Source organism: Vulpes lagopus, chromosome 4, assembly GCF_018345385.1.
Source record: "Vulpes lagopus strain Blue_001 chromosome 4, ASM1834538v1, whole genome shotgun sequence".
Classification (NCBI taxonomy): domain Eukaryota; kingdom Metazoa; phylum Chordata; class Mammalia; order Carnivora; family Canidae; genus Vulpes; species Vulpes lagopus.
The window spans coordinates 87,151,840-87,170,468 of record NC_054827.1 but is presented as its reverse complement, the minus strand read 5'-3'; the positions used below and the strand labels follow the sequence as shown (position 1 = coordinate 87,170,468).

At 38.6% G+C, this 18,629-nt stretch overlaps 1 protein-coding gene across 3 annotated transcripts in view; it reads left to right on the top strand.

The window, feature by feature from the left end:
- CMYA5 (cardiomyopathy associated 5) overlaps window positions 1–18,629 on the top strand; it is a 93,113-nt gene that overhangs the window by 60,752 nt on the left and 13,732 nt on the right. For all 3 annotated transcript variants that reach the window (XM_041751661.1, XM_041751658.1, XM_041751659.1), the window contains 3 exons: window positions 5,018–5,167; window positions 7,758–7,904; window positions 9,421–9,568. In XM_041751661.1, the coding sequence (XP_041607595.1) occupies window positions 5,018–5,167; window positions 7,758–7,904; window positions 9,421–9,568 (445 nt within the window). The remainder of the gene's footprint in view (window positions 1–5,017; window positions 5,168–7,757; window positions 7,905–9,420; window positions 9,569–18,629) is intronic.

The window sequence follows — 18,629 nt, the reverse complement described above, 5'->3', positions numbered from 1 at the left end:
TTTTCTTTGGAAAAACTATTCATGTCCTCTGCTCATTTTTTTAATGGAATGATCTGTGTTTTTTGGTGTTGAATTGTGTAAGTTCTTTATATAACCCCTTAGATACATCATTTGCAAATATCTTCTCCCATTCTGTAGATGGTTGTTTTGTTTTGTTGCTTGTTTCCCTTACCAGGCAAAGGCTTTTTATTTTGGTATGATCCCAGTAGTTTATTTTTGCTTTTGTTTCCCTTGTAAAGTTTTTGTATATAAGGAGATATAACTGGGAAAAACACCTCATAGTTGTAAAAATTTAAAGCTTGATTCTGAATCACAGCATAAGACTAGCATACCATTTCAGTTATAATCTGTATTTTCATTTGAAGCTCTATAACTGTCCTGGGATATCAAGGAGATAGGAGGAAGTAGCAGTGAAACCAAAGGGTCTCGTCTTTTTTTTTTCTCTTTGTAAACTAGGATTTCTTTCTCTGTCTTCTAGAGATTATTTGCTTCACACCAGCAGTCAGATATAGAAGGAAAAATAAATCAAATATTTTCATATGTATTGAACAGATTTTTCCTTATGAGTGGTTTTTCCCTCTTCAACTAAGTTCCCCCCTGCCCCCCTCCTTTTTTCATACTAAACAGATTAGCTTAGAGAACTAACAGCTCAGCATCATGCTCTGTGGCCGGGAGCCTCCTACTCAGCTGTCAGAAGCATCCTGCCATCTCTTCAAAATATTTTTTAATGTGCTATTTTAACAAACAAGACAATGATACTTATTTAGATTTCTCAAAGCTGCTGTGTTTCAGTGAAGTTATCAAGTTTCACTTACTGTAAAATGTACTCAGATATCTTCCTTAAAAGATGCTATATTCTTTCCAAACCACCTTCAAGACAGCTGCTATTTTTATATTGACAATTAATTTTCAATCCTGTAGGAAGAATTTTAGTTTAGTAAAAGGCTTTTTGTGGGTCTTTTTAGGCCCCTCAAACCTACCAGCCTTCTACAAAGTAAAAATATTCAGCCATTTATCCTTAGAGATTTTCTCTATCAATGTGTCAAAATCAAAGGGTGTTTTTTTGTACTGTCTTTAAGAGGCATTTAAATAGAGAGGCAATTGGAAACTAAGAAATTCTGATTAACAGACTAGGCTGTTTGCTTTTAAAGGATTTATTTAGAATGGGATTCTTTTGAATATCTGACAGGCAATGAGAGGACATTTTATTTATTTAAGAGGCCACGGGGTTAAATTGTCACAAAGTCTTAATGATTCATTCAGAAACAGGGTACCTGGGACTCCCAGGAGTTCCGAGCTGTTTACAGGGAGACTGATTCTGTGAGGCAGATGCCACAGAGGGTTGTGTCTGCTTCATGGAATTGGAGCCCAGGGCGTTGACTTGCTGATAAATAGTTTTGGTTCATTTTTGGCCAGTGACGCCTCTCAGATATAAAAACCTCACCTGGTATCTGAAAAGTTAATCTGATCATTGCCAAAACTAATCAGAAATTCCAAGGACAGGATGTGACTCTTCTACTGAAAAATGGACCAGCCCCTCACATCTATTCCACACTTACATGGCGCTGAGCACTGGGGAGACTGCAGTAAATCCTTTTAGACAAGTTCCCAACAACCCTAGGAGATAGGTTTTGTTACTAATCCCACTTGACAGGTGAGGATACAGGCAACAGAAAAATGTCCCCAGTATTGTCCTAGGTACACAGCTACCTGTGTGGTAGGGAGCAGTTGGGCTCCAGGGAGTCTGCTCCACAACACAAAGTGGAGTGCATTGCCGTGAGAGGAGGGGTAACCAGAGATTAATAATATCCAGTGCTTCCTTGACTTTGGCTCCTATGGACTTGGTTTTTGGTTTTGGTTTTGTTTTAAATTGTGGTAAAATACACATAACATAAAATTTACCGTCTTAACCACTTGGAGGTGTACAATATATTGTATTAAATATTAAATATTTACACATCCTTGTACAACCATTATCAGTATCCGTCTCCCAAATTCTTTTCATTTCGCCAACTTAAGACTCTACCTGTTGAACAACATCTCCCCATTCCTCCAGTTCCCCAGCCTCTGGTGTCCACCACTCCACTTCCTGTCTCAATGAATTTAACTACTGTTGGTCCCTTGTGTAAGTGGGGTCGTGCGGTATTTGTCTCTTTGTGACTGACTCATTTCACTTAGCGTCATGTCCTAGGTTCATCCGTGTTGTGGCATGTGTCAGAATGTCCTACCTTTTCTTTTCTTTTTCTCCCCCTTCCTTTTCAAGACTAAATTAATATCTTATTGCATGTCTGTACTGCATTTTGCTTATCTGTTCACGCATTGATGTCTACTTGGGTTGCTTCCACATTTGGGCTATTGTGAATAATGCTGCTCTCCTAGGGACAGATAGCTGGAGTGGGAGTCTATCTGGACACTCAAGTCCTGACGTCCAAGTTGATCTGATGCTTAAAGGAGTGTGACAGCTCTTTATGGGCGTACTCCACCAGGTAGAGGGACTCTGTGTGGTGTGATTTCTCAGCCCAGTTCCTTAGTCTCCTATAAAGAAGCCTTCAAATCCGATTTTGTATTTTTTTTGGCATTACTCCCATGCAAGTTTATTCCTATAGAAGTGTAAACAAAGCTGCTAACACATAAATCTGAGTCTCTGATATTCTGCTGCACAGGAATTGTTAATCTAGCCATTATCATTGGATGGCATCTATAGAATATTCTTATCTCTTTTTAATTTTAGAATACTTTGAAAAGTAAAAGCATTTCTTATTTTTGAAAAAAAAGAGATGTTTTCACTGTAATAATTTTGGGGGAAGGAGCACATGAGATACAAAATCATTCCTAGCCCACATGCTTTGCTACAACTACTTCTTTCTTAAAATTTGTTGATTTAGGGGTGAGTAAATAACACTTTTAAGTTTGTTAAGCTACCTGAGAGAGAAGAGAGAGATTTTTGAAACATGTTGCCATTTTTAAAAGCAGATATGGCTCAATGTAAAATTCATAAGAAAAAAGAAAGGGAGATTTTCATGATTCATGCCTCAAGGAGTTTTATGCTGTTTCAAAGACAATTGACAAGAGTTGAAGCATCTGCTTAGCTCTGCTGTAAACCTGGGCAGCATGAAAATTTATGGAACTACACTTATCTGGATGGACGCCTTTGGAATGTGACACTGATTTCCTGCTGGGAAGACAAACAGGAAAGTCAAACACTGTGTGAGGGGATCTGAACCATTATCATTTGTTGGGGTGGTGCTTGACAGGCAGGCTTCTGAGTTTATCTCGCAGCGGGCTCAGCATGTCTTACCTCTGTACTCCCTCTGTGATTTGCCAGATCGCTAGATCAACTCCCATCTTCACCCGCTTCCTATACCTTCTTCCTTCCATTTTTTGTGCTCCTGCCAAAGCCATTTTGTCTTGTGAAACTTTAGCACTGGTTATGTGTCAGACAATCTGCTAAGCACTTAATGTACATATGCTGCTTACAGCAAACCTGGGAGGAAGTGGTATTACTATATTATTATTATATTATTGTTGTTTTCCCATTTCAAAGATGGGGAAGCTGAGGCTAAGCTAACACAGCTAGTGAGTGGGGGAATCTGGTATTTAACCTCAGGCTGGTGTCTCTGCTCAGAAGCCCATGAATTTGACCATGCTCTTTTCCTGCTTCTCATTTTTCATAACTTTGGATTTCCTCAGCTCTTTATCTCTTTATTGAATCTTTCCAATTTGCCTCTTTTTGTTCCATTCTTTAGACCTATTCATTATTATTATTATTTTTTTACCATCTTGTTGAACTAACCTTTGTTTTCTTTTCCTTTGGTGTTGACTTTTCACAAAGTAATCTCATAAAGTCTGGCCCGGTATTTCGGTAAGCTTATCTCTCAGGAAGTATTGACTGAAAAAAAATAACCACAAACAAATTTAAAAGCATGACATCTTTTCAACTATAGGCATAACATTTACCCTTAATTTGTAAAATATGTTCAATGCCTTTGTATCTCAAAAATTTTAGAAGAGAGTTGCCTAGGAGCTTGATTTATGGTGTTGTGCATACCATTCATATTCAATATGCATAATGTAAACTTTAAACATTTCTATGAAAACACTTGAGAATATTATCTGAATTTACAATTCAGAATAATAGAGATATATTAGATATCTAAACCTTATTTTTGAATCAATTAATCGGCACTTTTTCTCCTATGTAGTTTTTTTTTTTTTTTTATGATAGTCACAGAGAGAGAGAGAGAGGCAGAGACACAGGCGGAGGGAGAAGCAGGCTCCATGCACCGGGAGCCTGATGTGGGATTCGATCCCGGGTCTCCAGGACCGTGCCCTGGGCCAAAGGCAGGCGCCAAACCGCTGCGCCACCCAGGGATCCCCTCCTATGTAGTTTTTATATTTTGTTTAATTTTTAAAAAAATTTGTAGATATAGCCACATTAGAGAAAATGGGGTAGTAATTTCAGAAAGTGTATTTTTTTTTTCAGAAAGTGTATTTTTATATTTTATTCATATATGTCTTTTTCCAGCTTTAGTGATGTGGCAACTGGATCTGAAAGGGGTTTATTTGTCTCTGTTGTGAATACAGTCTCTATGTAGAAGGAATACAACAGTGGTTATGTGGCAAAGCAACTCAAGTTTTCATTTTAAAGGAAAACCAAATCATTTGATGCATCCTCTACCCTGTATAAGTTTATTACTCAGAATATAAAACTACAGAAGAGTATTATCAAGTGATCATATTTTGGGGTCTGTTTTTATTTCTCTGTGTATATACAGATGCACACACAAATGCATAAAAACCTTTTGGAAGGATACACATTCAAATGTCACAGTTGTTGCCTCCAATGAATATCCTTGGGTGGGTGTTGCTGAGAACAAGGGAGCCCTTCCACTTTTGCTCTCTGTTCTGTATTCTTTGAATTTTTTTCAACAAGTATAAGTGACTTTTGCAAAAAGAAAAACAATCAAGGAGTGAAAAACAGCATTAGTGATAATAAATCTTACTTATTATATTCCAGTTCCACAGCCTCCTAGATTAGAACCTCAGGAACCAAATTCTGCCACTAGTACAACAATTGCAGTTTATTGGAGCATGAACAAGGAAGATGTCATTGACTCCTTCCAGGTTTACTGCATGGAGGAGCCACAAGACGACCAAGAAGTAAACGGTAGGATTCCTAACACAAATACAGATGCATGTGTATGTACATTTCTGCAGCTTAATTTAAAGATATCCATATTAGGACTCATTCCACAAAGCATTTATAGCCACATACAAAAGCAACATCAAACCAACAACCATATAAAGCAAACAAAACATATAGGCAAAAATTGGAAATCAGAATTAAGGAAAAGAAAATTGATAAATATCATAATGGTGAATATTGTAATTGAGGTTCAAATTTGGCTTTGAGTTCTCAGGATAACAGGAGCAAGTAAAAGATTTTCATTTTCAGAAAGGAGGCAACAGACTGACCAGCACTTCTGGGAGAACAAATTTCAATTAGTACTTGAGTTTAAAAGACAGTATACAAAAAAAAAAAAAAAAAGAAAGAAAGAAACCACATACCAATGTGCAGAGGAGAAGTGAGCTGTATATAGGACATAATAATAATTTTAATGCAAATGCAGTATTAGATGTCATGGTTAGTGGTTTCTCAGATCCACCTTGATAAAAGCTGCAAACAAATCATTAAGGTTAATTTAAGATTCACAATTCTCAAGGCATAGGCCTCAATATGTGTAGTCTCTTCGTGTCTCCAATTAATATGCATGTAGAGGTGAAAGTAAATGTATGACACATATTTAGTTGAGTCTCTGTAAATGTCTCTCTGCTCAGTAGGACTTCTAATAAGACCTAGAAGCCAGATACTTTGAGTTTGTACTTCCTGATGAATCAGAGCTGGCGTGCTGGCAATTGTATATTGCTTGTCGAAGACAGATCCACATATTTTGGAAACCAGATGAGCATGTGACAGGATGGACATGCTATTACAAAACTCAGGAGCCCAATTTGTGACAAGGAATGAATTATTATATATTTCGCTGTTACCAAGATTTAAGTTTTTTGAAATATCATACTTATTTAAATTAGGAAAAAGAAAACAAAAAAGCAACCATAGGCATAGTGTAACGTTGGCTAAGTTTATCTATTAAGGACTGCTTATTTTACTGGCTATCTATAGCCATATACCTGTCACAACACAACAAGGTAAGTGTTATTATCTCCATTTGCAAATAAGAAAACTGATGTGACGTTAAATAATTTGCCCAAGGCCACACAACTTTTACGTGACAGGGGTAGGATTCAACCACAGTCCTTTGAGACTCCAAAGCTTATGTTTTTGTTTGCTTGTTTCAGGGTTCGTTTTCTTATACCACGCTTCTTCTTCCTCTCTATCTAGCTGTATATATCATGGAATTTTGTGGCTCTCCAAAACTCCTCTTAGCACCAATTTATTGCCTGGAGTGCTTTTTTTTTTTTTTTAATGCTTCACCTCCTTCCAACCCCAGCCCCCCAAAACACTTATGTGTACTGTGTCTCATTCATTCAACAACTTGAAATCTGCTGATGCCAGTTAGCTAATCCGGTGATCTATACTGTGATACCACGCTGTGTATATGGTCCCCCCAGCACATTCTATGTGCACTGTTGTAACAAGCGCTGGGGTGATAGGACTCAGGTGAAGAAGATGATTCCACTGAAGATGATTCCACTATAGCCATAGTTTCGAGGATGTATGGGAAATGTTTTTCGGTGTATAAGTTCTTATGAGACTCTTTAAACCAAACTTTCCATCCAGAAAGTATAGAGCTTCATTGGGCTGGAAAGATGCAATTAATGAAACTATATTGAAGAGCTCCTAAATTCCCTTTAAAAGAAAATGATCTGGGCTTCTTAACTGGAGGAGTTTTGAAGATGTGACTTTTGAGAGACATAAGGGAGGATAACTAAAATGACCATGGACTAATTTAAAAATGAAAATAATTCTTTGTAAAGGAGAAAAAATTTCAGTAAGAGTGATCAGATTTGTTCATCATGGTAGCGAGTAATAATGCCACTGCAATATTGAAAGTAAAATAAGACATTTTAGGAAATATCTTGATTGAACAAGTTACTTTATTTTTTTTTTTTTTTTATTTTTTTTTTTTCAAGTTACTTTATAGAATAGTTTATGACTTATCAAAATTATATAAGTATTTCTATAAATTGTGGAACACTGTAGTTGAAAAGATGCTGGAATTCATGAAAAGGAACCAGGATCTGAAACTTGGAAAATCGTACTGAATACTAATATTGTTTACTAATTTGGGAAAGTGCTTTATAGCATCATATATTTAGAAAAAACGGGGTTGTCCATATTTTGTTACATACTCTCTCCTGAAATACTGGCATTGCTTCTTAAGAATTTTCTGAGACTATATTACTGAGATTTAAGCTAACATAAACTCTATGCGATTTTAGTATTTGCTGTTAAAATAAGTTATTTTAATTGTGGTCGCTGAAGCTCAGAATCTTACTAATATGCTATTATTTTCTGATAAGTGTTTACAGGTAAGAATGCATCACTCTCAGTATCTCTTTTTCCCATGCCATTGCTTTCTTATATATTCTAAAGTGCTAGCTATCACAGAATGTTATCTGTAAATTTATCGCTTTGAATTTTCCACTGAAAATAATAGAGCAACCTCCAATAGCTATAGTTTTCAATTAACTTCGGAAGACACTCTAGAGTTTATAATTGTGTTTGATGCTAGACTTGGTGGAAGAATACAGATTGACAGTGAAAGAAAGCTACTGCATTTTTGAAGATCTGGAACCTGACCGATGCTATCAAGTGTGGGTAATGGCTGTGAACTTCACCGGATGTAGCCTTCCCAGCGAAAGGGCAATTTTTAGAACAGGTAAAGAGATGTTAAAATGGTGTTGGGAGGCAATATTCACTTCTTTGCAGACTACTAAGGTCAACTAAGGTGCATGTATTAAGTACCTGTTGTATGCTGGGTGTTGTAGAATGCTGAGTGTATGGTGATGAATAAAACTGAGTTCCTGTTCTCAAGAAGCTTGTAGTCAAGTGGGAGAGATCAAAAGCAGAAGATCATAAAAAAAATTGTGACAAGAGCCATGATCTAATGATTTACAAGTTATTACGAGAACACTTCACAGGGGTGTCCTCTCTCTAAGAAAGCCTGGGGAGGGAGAGGACCTGGAATGGCTTCTTAGAATTGATTCCTGAATGGAAGCCATTAAAGGATCCGTTAAAGGAATGTATTCCATTTGAAGAAAACATATGAGCAGAGGCATCAAGGTAAGAAACAGTATGGAGTATGCAGGGCACTATAAGAAACTTGGTATTACTTCTTTTGACTTAAAAACAAGGAGAAGAATGAGATGAGGTAAGAAAGGCTAGTGGGTGGGCAGGGGGTATGTTTGCCAAAGTAAGAAGCCCAGGCTTCATTACATGGGTGCTAGGAGCCCCAGAAGATTTTTCAGCAATGATAGTCAACCGGGAATACATTTCCACATGGAACCTTTCCACAGGGGCTGAAGTAGGTGTGGCATAAGATCATTTTGCCTTCAAGGTTGCCTTGAAGATCATTTTAACTATCTCAGAGGAAGAAATGACTCATTCCTACCATTTTATCCTTTCTTCTTGCCTTCCAAAACAAGTATTTGTTGCGTACCTACTGAAGACAAGATCATGGCTAACTTTTCTGTGAAGGGAGGTAGACAAGATTCTTTATTTTTATTTGCTTGTTTAGGTATAAAGAAACTGGTAGGATTTATAGGAAGCTAATATTAGAGGCTCTCTGGGGATGAGTGGGAACTGCAGTTTGGAAGGTAGAGGTGGGAGGGTGACTTTTCATTATATAAATTTTCATATCTTTTGGGCTTTCAACCAGTAATGTATTTTTTATTTATTTAATTTTATTTTTTAAATATTTTACTCACTATAGAGGAAGAGAGCATGAGTTGAGGGAAGAACAGAGGGAGAGGGAGAAGCAGACTCCCCACTAAGCAAGGAGGCAGGGCTTGATCCCAGGACTCTGGGATCATGACTTGAGCCAAAGGCAGATGCTTAACTATCTGAGCCATCCAGGCACCCCAAGAATGTATTTTTTATTTTTTTAGAGATTTATTTTTATTTATTTATGATAGAGAGAGAGAGAGAGGCAGAGACACAGGCAGAGGGAGAAGCAGGCTCCATGCCGGGAGCTTGACACGGGACTCGATCCTGGGACTCCAGGATAGTGCCCTGGGCCAAAGGTAGGCATGAAACTGCTGAGCCACCCAGGGATCCGCCAAGAATGTTTTTTTTAATAAAAAAAATTAAAACAATGCCCAAGCACTCTTCCCATGGTACCAGGGAAGCAGAGCTGATGTTGACCGTTCCATAATTGATTTGGTTCTCTCTGGCAGCACCTTCCACCCCTGTAATCCACGCAGAGGACTGTACAGTGTGTTGGAACACAGCCACCATCCGATGGCGCCCTGCCAACCCAGAGGCCACTGAAACCTACACTCTGGAGTACTGCAGACAGAACTCTCCAGAGGGCGAGGGCCTCAGGTAAGGATCTGCTCCTTAGGAGACCTCACCTCTCCATGGGGAGAGAACAGGGTGCCTGGAACTCAGCTGAAGGTCCTAACCTAACTGCTCACAGAGGAAGAGCTTTCTAAAATCCTGCTGAGCTAATTAAGCTATTGACTTGATTTGCAGTTCCATCACTATTCATCAATGAACTCCAAGTTTGTAATAAAACACATGCTACAATGTAGAATAATGACTCCCTTGTAAGAAAAATGTATGCAAATTTTAATAAGATAGAACATTCTTTGAGGTATATTTAACTTGAGTCGTTAGACAGGATTTATGCATATTTCATGCACTTTTTAGTGGTTATATCAGAATAGATACACCTAACTTGGGAAAATAATAGTAAGCTTGTATATAATGTAAATCTATGTCTCTTTGTTGTATTGGTGATATAAAGCCAATATAAAGAAGCTAATTATATATATATATATATATGTATATGATTATAGAGACATAATCTATAATCTATACATACATACATAATCTATAATCTATAATCTACCTGTGTCTCTGAAAGCATAAAGAATTTTTCCAGGAAAAAAAGAAATGGGAATCTCTCTCACTAAACTTATAAATCTTTAAAGTTATCAATAAAGGGCTGTGCATCCTGAGGGCATTTGGTAAATATTAACTTATTTACCAAGGTGGTGATTTCTTAGCCTCCAATCCATGACAATAGAGCAGCTTCACTTTCCATGAAGCATATTCAGATCATTATTATTAATGCTCATATTTTAATAGAGACATATGTAGCTTTTTAAAAAAGCAGTTTAACTGAGATAAACTATTTTGGTAGAATATGAAACTTAGAAATAATGGTGTGAAATTAGACAGCTTTTTAATAAAGTGTATTATTTAAGCTCTTGATTATCTACAGGATCAATCAACAACTATTTACTTAGTTATGTGCAGTTTCATATGACTGAGCAATAATTATAGTTTCTTTTAAGTATGTGAAGACAGGCTTCATAAAATAATGATCAAAGAATGAATTAATGTTGACTGGGGTGTGTATGGGTGGGAGGTAAGTATTTCAGCAGAAGTGAGAACATAGTAAATGTGTAAAAAACAACATCTCCGTTAATGTGCCAACTGCTGGATGGCAGGCAGCCTTCAATAATTAGCAAACAGAGCAGAGGTAAAGTCTGACCAGGACAGGGTGGGAGAAGAAGAGAGAGAAGGTGGAAAGGAGAGAGAGAAGGAGATAGAGATAGAAGAGAGTATAACTGACTTCTATTGAGCATTTACTATGTGCCGGTCACTGTCCTAAATGCTTCATGCACGCTGCCTTCCTTAATTCTTATAAGAACTCTTGAGAGAAAACAGACACTTTAAAGAGGGGGACTCAGCTAGTGAGTAACAATCAGGATCCAAACCCTATCTTGTCAGATTTCAAAGCCCAAGCTGCTAATTCCTGTTTCTTGTCCCTTAGAGGAGTTCTGGACCTTCTCCACAAAAGCCCTCAGTGTCATGAGAACTCTGTATCAGCAGTGCCTGCGTCCTTGGGAATCTCTCCCACTGTTCTCCACCATCAGTGAGGAAAACCCAGTTCTTTTCTGAGGCAAAATTAGACTGTTAAAGGAGAGCTCTGAATTGACTCATTCTTGGTATGGCATCGGTCCCTGGCTGACATTTGCATAAATAATATCAGCACAATTGGATTCTTAAATCAGCAGAGATCTGGAAACCCTGAGACCTAGTAGCCCCCTCACTAGGGGAACTGTGATGTCTTCTCATAAATGTGGCTACAGGGAGAAGGGAAAGGAGGGATGAATGAGGAAATGTCATCCATTGAGGGTCTTCACCATGCCAGGAACTGGGCTGAGTCTCACATTCAACCCTCTCAGCAATCCTAGGAGGGAGGTGAGGTGATGATCTCCATTAAATGAGATTCAAGGAAGTTAAACAATTTGGTCAAGGTATTAAATGATGGAGTGAGAAATTGGAGTCAGGATTTAAACTCAGATCGGTCTTATTTTCTCCATCCAGTTTTTTTTTATTTTTATTTTTTTAGATTTTATTTATTTATTCATGAGAGACACACAGAGAGAGGCGGAGATACAGGCAGAGGGAGAAGCAGGCTTCCTGTGGGGAGCCCAAAGCAGGACTCGATCCCATGACCTGAGCCAAAGGCAGACGCTCAACCACTGAGCCACCCAGCCATCCCTCTCCATCAGTTCTAAATCTTGTTTTATAACATAGACTGAGTTAGCATACCTCAATAGCCTGACAACACGGAGTTATTATGTGTTATAGTTCTTTTGTCACATGAAAATTATAAAGGGAGAATGCAGTACTATTATTCAAAACCTCTTTAATCAATGTTTTTCCTTTTCCTGATCACCCTGGGGCCCTCAAACAAAACAAACAAAATGTTCTTTTAGTTTCACCAATGAATAATATATTCCAAACAAATCCTTCTATTAAAGCCAAAGAAACCAATGACAGTTCCATTTGTAAGAAAAAAAATGGCCACCCACTAATTTTATTAAGACAAAAGGTGAGCTAATTAAAACATAAGGCTTGTCATTATTTTATATGAGACTTTAAGCCAGTTCATTTTAATTTTTCTTGTAAAAGGAGAGCATCTGAGAGGCTGGATAAGCCGAAGTTCCTAGTAGTTATAGAACAATGTAAGGATCCTTTGTTATTGAATGAATATAGTCCAGCAAGTTTAAAGTGAAGGGAGATTCACATGCAGAGCCTTGTTGATAGTTTGGAGTTGTGTTGGAGATGGAGCTGTTTTCCAATTAGGTGCTAAAAGACTCCTCAGTTCCAGGAGGTGGAATGGTATGTCCAATCCACAACCCAGGGATGACTCTCCAGCCTCTGGATCCCTGCCAAGTCTGACAAAAAAATAATTTCTTGAAGCAAGCACAAATATGTTGGCCACAAATCACTACTCTGTTCATATGCTAAGTCTATTGCTGATGTACCACACTGGAGCCATCCCTCATCAATACAAGTAGCCTCAGTGTCTCATACTGCAGGTTAATGTCAAGAGACTGGAATAATTCATCTTTTATCTCAGAGGCCCAGAGCTGCAAAACTCATTTGTATCTCTTTTGGTTCTCTAATTTAAGAGTTCCAGAAGGAAGGAAAAGTCTGCTCTATGGGAGTGGCCACGTGCTTTATTTAGTCTTTCAACTATCTGGTTCTTAAAACCAACTTGAAAGCATTTCTTACAGGATTGGATGGTTCAAAACTCTATAAAACATTATTAACTATTTAACCATCATCTATATTGCTCTATCACTAACATAACAACTGTACACAGATAGAATTGATAAACAAAGAAACTTAAAAGTTTATCACCTGTAGTCAACAAGTGCAAACAATCCCTACTATTCCATTATATTAGAACCACATTCTTCACCTTGGTTTTTTGGCACAGCAGTCCATAATTAGAGTTGTTTTGTATCTTGTAAAGAATAGTAAGTTGGGACGCCTGGGTGGCCCAGTGGTTGAGCACCTGCCCCTGACTCAGGGTGTGATCTGCGGTCTCAGGATCGAGACCCACATCAGGCTCCCTGCATGGAGCCTGCTTCTCCCTCTGCCTACGTCTCTGCCTTTCTCTCTCTGTGTCTTTCATGAATAAGTAAATAAAATCTTTTTTTTTTTTTAAAAAACAGTAAGCCAAGAGTTGTCTGATCCCACTCACTTGTTGACTTCATGAAGGGATCATGATGAAAATTTGTAGTCCTGGTGGCTTGGACAGTACCTGGCATATTGTAGCTACTCAATAAATATGTGTTCAGTTAGCACTGAGCACATAACACTGATACCAACAAGAAAAGGTAGGCTGGATTTAAGGATGGTCTCTTATTTAAAATAGGAACAAAATAACCTGTGCTGACAAAGTAGGAAAGAATGGTGAATGAGTTAATTTTAGAGCTTGGATGCTTAGGTAGGAGATAGGACCAGCCTAGTCTGTGGGCTGGAAACTGGTTAATGGATCACTAATAGAAAACAGCACCCACAGTCTTCTTAGCCATTGATTGCATAACGCTTTTATTGGTTCTGGGTTCTTTTAAAAAAATTCCTTTGCTAAACCAGATCTAAAAATTGATCCAGAGGTCACTACTGGGGAGTAAGGGGTGATCAAAGATTAGTTCTTTTAAATATGGCTAGGTTAATTGGGTGAGGATGGGGACTGTGCCTGTGTAGATATTCAATAAAGTTCTGTTTAATGAATGAATAAGTGGACAAATGAGAGGAGTAGCCAAATTCCTCTTTGCCCTATCACCCTCAAGTTATCTAACTGGCTGAAATCTCTGGTAAAAGAGAGCTGAGGTAATCCTCAGATGAGTTCACAACTCTTTTTCACCCCCAATCCCTGAAAAGACAGACAGCCTTAAAGACTCTAGTCTGAAGTAGGGAGAGAAATTTAAAGGAAATGAAAAGAATGGAGAAAAGGATGAGTAATAGGAACACACACACACACACACACACACACACACACACACACACACACGAAGGGCATTGATTAGCCTTTAGACTGGGGAATCTGATTTTGGTTACCAGAACAGAAATACATTCATCTTCAGACCTGCATTCATTCTCCCAGTATGATGGCCTCTAAATATTCTGATTTAAGATCAAAGGTACTGGTTGGACTCTTGTGGTGAGTGTTTGAATGGAATGAGCCTCCTGAGCCCCAAGTCCCATGACGTGGTATCTGAAATAGCCAAGCAATTGCCTCCATTCCATAATCCTCACAGAAAACACATTTGCATATTTTTGTGTGTGGGCACCATGGCTGGGTCCCAGCAGTCAGCCCCTGTTGGGATTGGGGGTAGGCGGGAGTGACAATCCACGGCTTGTGTGTGGGGGCTGAGGGAGCTCCTACTCACCCTTTCCTGTTTTTCTTTGAATGCTCTCCTCAGGTTGGGTGGGCTCAAAACACTTTCAAAAATTTTCCACCGCTCGGCTGTTTCCTCAGCTGTTCTGTCTCTCCTGTGTGGAGAGAAGTCAGCAGAACTGTGGGTGGAGGAGGGAAAACTGAGAGAAATATAGTACAGGGATTAGCTGTGTGGGCTGTGCAGAGAGAAGCTGTGTACTGAATGACAAATCTGTGAGACTCAATACACCACAAAAGTAGTTGGTAGTGAACTTCCTGCTCCCCTCCCTGGCTGAGGCCGTAGGGGTACAGAGACCTTCTCTAGGCCCCCCTCCCCGAAACATCCTCAGGGTGGGCTGGGCTCTGGGTGCTGGGCCTGTCAGCTCATGTTCTTCCTGCCTCCAGCATTCCGGGCCACATGTGGTGGGGCAGGAACAGAAATATCTGTCACAATTGGGTTTTCTAGCTGGGGACACCCACTGCTATGTCTGTATAATAAGGACAGATAAGGGCAAATTTTCTAATGAACTCTGTACCTAAACAGGAGATGAAGAATCCCAGTATTTCTTTCTTTTTAAAAAAAGCTTTGTACCAGGTTTTCAGCTGGATAGGTGATGACCAATGGTCAAGGGCAAATGATTTGACCTTCACAACCTGGGGACAAAGGAGGCAGTTATTCCTGCCCCATGCTTGCTTCACAGAGTGACAAGAGGATCACTGACGTGAATGGGCAAAAATTCAGGATTATTTAAGAGCTAATAGGCAGTCTTTTTATGGTATTGTTTTCCTGACCCAGGTAATCTTCCTCAGGAGGGAGCCCTTGGGAGAGTGAACTGTGGGGTGATTTCCACCCCTCCACCCCACCCTGGTATTCTTGACATTCGACTTTTCCTAAATGAAATCTTTCTTCCCAAATGAATCTGATTTGACCGTGATCATTTACAATCTTAAACACCTTCTGGTTGTATAGTAAAACTTCAGTCAATGGAAACCTAGGCTGTTCCTTCACTTCTAACTTATGTTCTGTCAATTTCCAAAAGTATTCAAGTTGTTCACATTAAAAGACCCAGACATAATAGAACCACTGGAAACAATCCTGTGAAAACAAGAGCCAGATCATGCTGGGGTGAAGAGATTGTATCAGAAAGTACAGGTTAAGAACAGTAGCTCAATGGAACATAAAATTTAAATCTGAACTTCCTGGTAGCTAAGGTGAAAATGGGAGAGAGGGGGAGACAGCAAGAGGGAGAAAGAAAGAGATTACATAACTCATCTTTTTATAAAAAGGAAGCATAACATTTCACTAAGAGACAATTATATTTCTTGACATTCAGCTCTAAGATGAATTTTTCATGTAGATCTTTATATAAGGGCTATTGAACAAGATAATAGTGATTGTCTTTAAGAGCAGTTTTATAAAAGATGCAAAAACATTCCTGATGTAATCATTTTTAAACTGGATCTGAAAGCGTCGTGTTAAATCACCATTCTGGGCAGGCAGTTGTATGGGGACCTCAAGTAATTGTCCACACAGGTGGCCTCCGAGTGGTATAGGAAAGCTTAGAATCCAGAGGAATGGTTACTAGGCTCCTAGAATCCTCTGCCTGAAATAGAAATGGTATCATTCAGGCTTTGGAGGGGGAACTACAGAGAAAACAAAAATCCAGGATCCTTCTACTGGAATCCTTTGGCTCACTTGGATTTTGTGAGAGGTCTAATTACAGGAAAGCCCAGGTCCCATGGTTGGCAGCATTCAGCCCTCGTGTTTCTACACTATCACGAACTAATAGTGATGTTTAGTTAACGCTGAATCCCATAATATCCTCACTTATCAGAAGAAAAAGTCTTATTCAAAAATTTTTATTTACCAAGTTTCAAAACCAAAAATCAATATATAAAGAATTGCCTTCTTAATCCTGATTTAACCAAAATGTTTCACCTTAAACCAAAAGGTTCCATGTTTACAGGTAGTTAAAGTTTTTTTAAATGGCTCCCAACATACTGGCTTCATTTTGTAATGATGAGCAACAATTAGTTCTTGCATTTGATGTTGCTTACGTTCTCATGGATTTTTCTTCTTTCTCCACTTTCTCCCTCCTACCTCTTCTCACCCCACTCTATTTATGAGTATGTTTCCCAAGCCTAAAACTGATCATAAAAGTCAACTGGGCTGCTTGTAAAAGCTTAGATTCACGGGTCCCCTTTGGAGCTTCCGATGCAGAAGGTCTAGGGTGTCCACGCAGGCTTGGGAAATGCTACTTCACTGGCTGGGCCCAGGGGCCCGCACTCTACTCTGTTCACGGCTCACGTTAAACAGCGTTGACTGACTGGCTGAATGTGGGTGCGGCCAACAGGAATGCTCGCAAGAACCCACTGTGTTTTTAACAAACAATTCGTATTTAGCCATCTGTCATGCACTGCAGCGACAGCACCATCCGTAGGCTGCTTCCAGGAGTGATGGCACTGGATTCCTCCATATTGTTTGTACACACACCGCCCCCCCCTCCTCTGCAGAGAAAACATGCTTCAGTCTAGGCGCTAGACATGCCAGTGCAGAGGCGGTCACTCCTCAGGGTTACCAGCCCCTCAGGTGACCTTAAGCACGTGTACATCCTTCCTCCCATCCTACACAAATTGTTGATTTATCGAATTCCTAGAGAAGCTACTTTACAAAATTCAAATTAATGTGTGTCCTGCAAACACATTCAACCAACTCCTGAGCTTAAAAGTAAATTATTTAATTGATTTTGGGTAATATGTACATATGGCACTGATTCAAAGATACCAAAGGGATACAGTGAAAATTAAGACTCCTTTCCATTCGTCTGTCACCCACTCGGTTCTTCTCTCTAGAGACAATTACTCTTACCTGATTCACATTTATCCTTTCAGGTAGTCTCTGCATATACAAACATCTATGTTTTTTCAACAAATGGTGGCAGGCTATAGGTATTTCCACCACCTTGCTTTTCTTGTTTAAAAATATTTCTTAGTGAGTATCCTATACCAATGCATATAGAACTGCCTCAATTTTAAAAACAATTCTGTTATAGTGTGTTTTAAGGATATAATTTGATTTATTTGACCAATTGAAAGGTACTTGTTTCCATTTTCTTGTTAACACAAACCATGCTTCAGAAAAAACCTTGTATATCATTTCACACATGTACCAGGATGTATGCAGGATAAAGTCCTAGAAATAGAATGGATAACAGCATGTACATTTTGGATTTTGATAGATATTACCAAACTGTTTCCATTGAGGCTGTAGTTGTTTTACACAGGCTAGTAGCATACAAGACTGTCTGGTTCTTCATACCCTTGGCTATACAGGATATGATAAAACTTTTGATCTTTGACAACTTATAGCTAGAAGATGGAATCTTATTATAGTTCCAGTGTGCATTACTATTATTGGGTTGAACATCATTTCATATGTTTCAGAACCATGTACTTCCTTTTCTGTGAACTGTTCATTTCCTTTACCCATTTTTTTCTTGTTGGGCTGTATTTTTCTTATTGCTTTGTAGAAGCTCTTTTTTTTTTTTTTTTGAAAGAACATTAGCCCTCATCTACAACATGAGTTGCAAATTTGTTTTGAAAATTTTTAGCCATGCATCTTTTTTTTCATATGTAGTTGCCATACAATATTATATTAGGTTCAGGTATATAAAATAGTGATTCAACATTTACATGCCTCATGAATTGATCACAGTAAATCTATCATCTGTTAGCATACAAAGTTATTACATACTATTAGCTACATTCCCTATATTGTACATTGTATCCTCATGTCTTACTTATTTTATAAGTAGAAGTTTATGCTTTTTCATCCCCTTCCCATACCTCACCCATCCTCTCTCCCACCTCCCCTTCTCTGGCAACCACCAGATTGTTCTCTGTATTTATGAGTATGTTTCTGTTTTTCTTTGTTTGCTCTTTTTTTTTTTTTTCAGATTCCATATATCAGTGAAATAGTGGTATTTGTCTTTCTCTGTCTGACTTATTTCACTTATTATACCCTCTAGCTCTATCCAGGTTGTCACAAATGGCACGATCTCATTCCTTTTTTATGGCTGGGTACTATTCCAGTGTGAGGTACATCTATATCTAGGTCTAGGTCTGTGTAGAGATATATCTCACATCTTTAATCCTTTGATGGACACTTAGGTTGTTTCTATATCCTAGCTATTG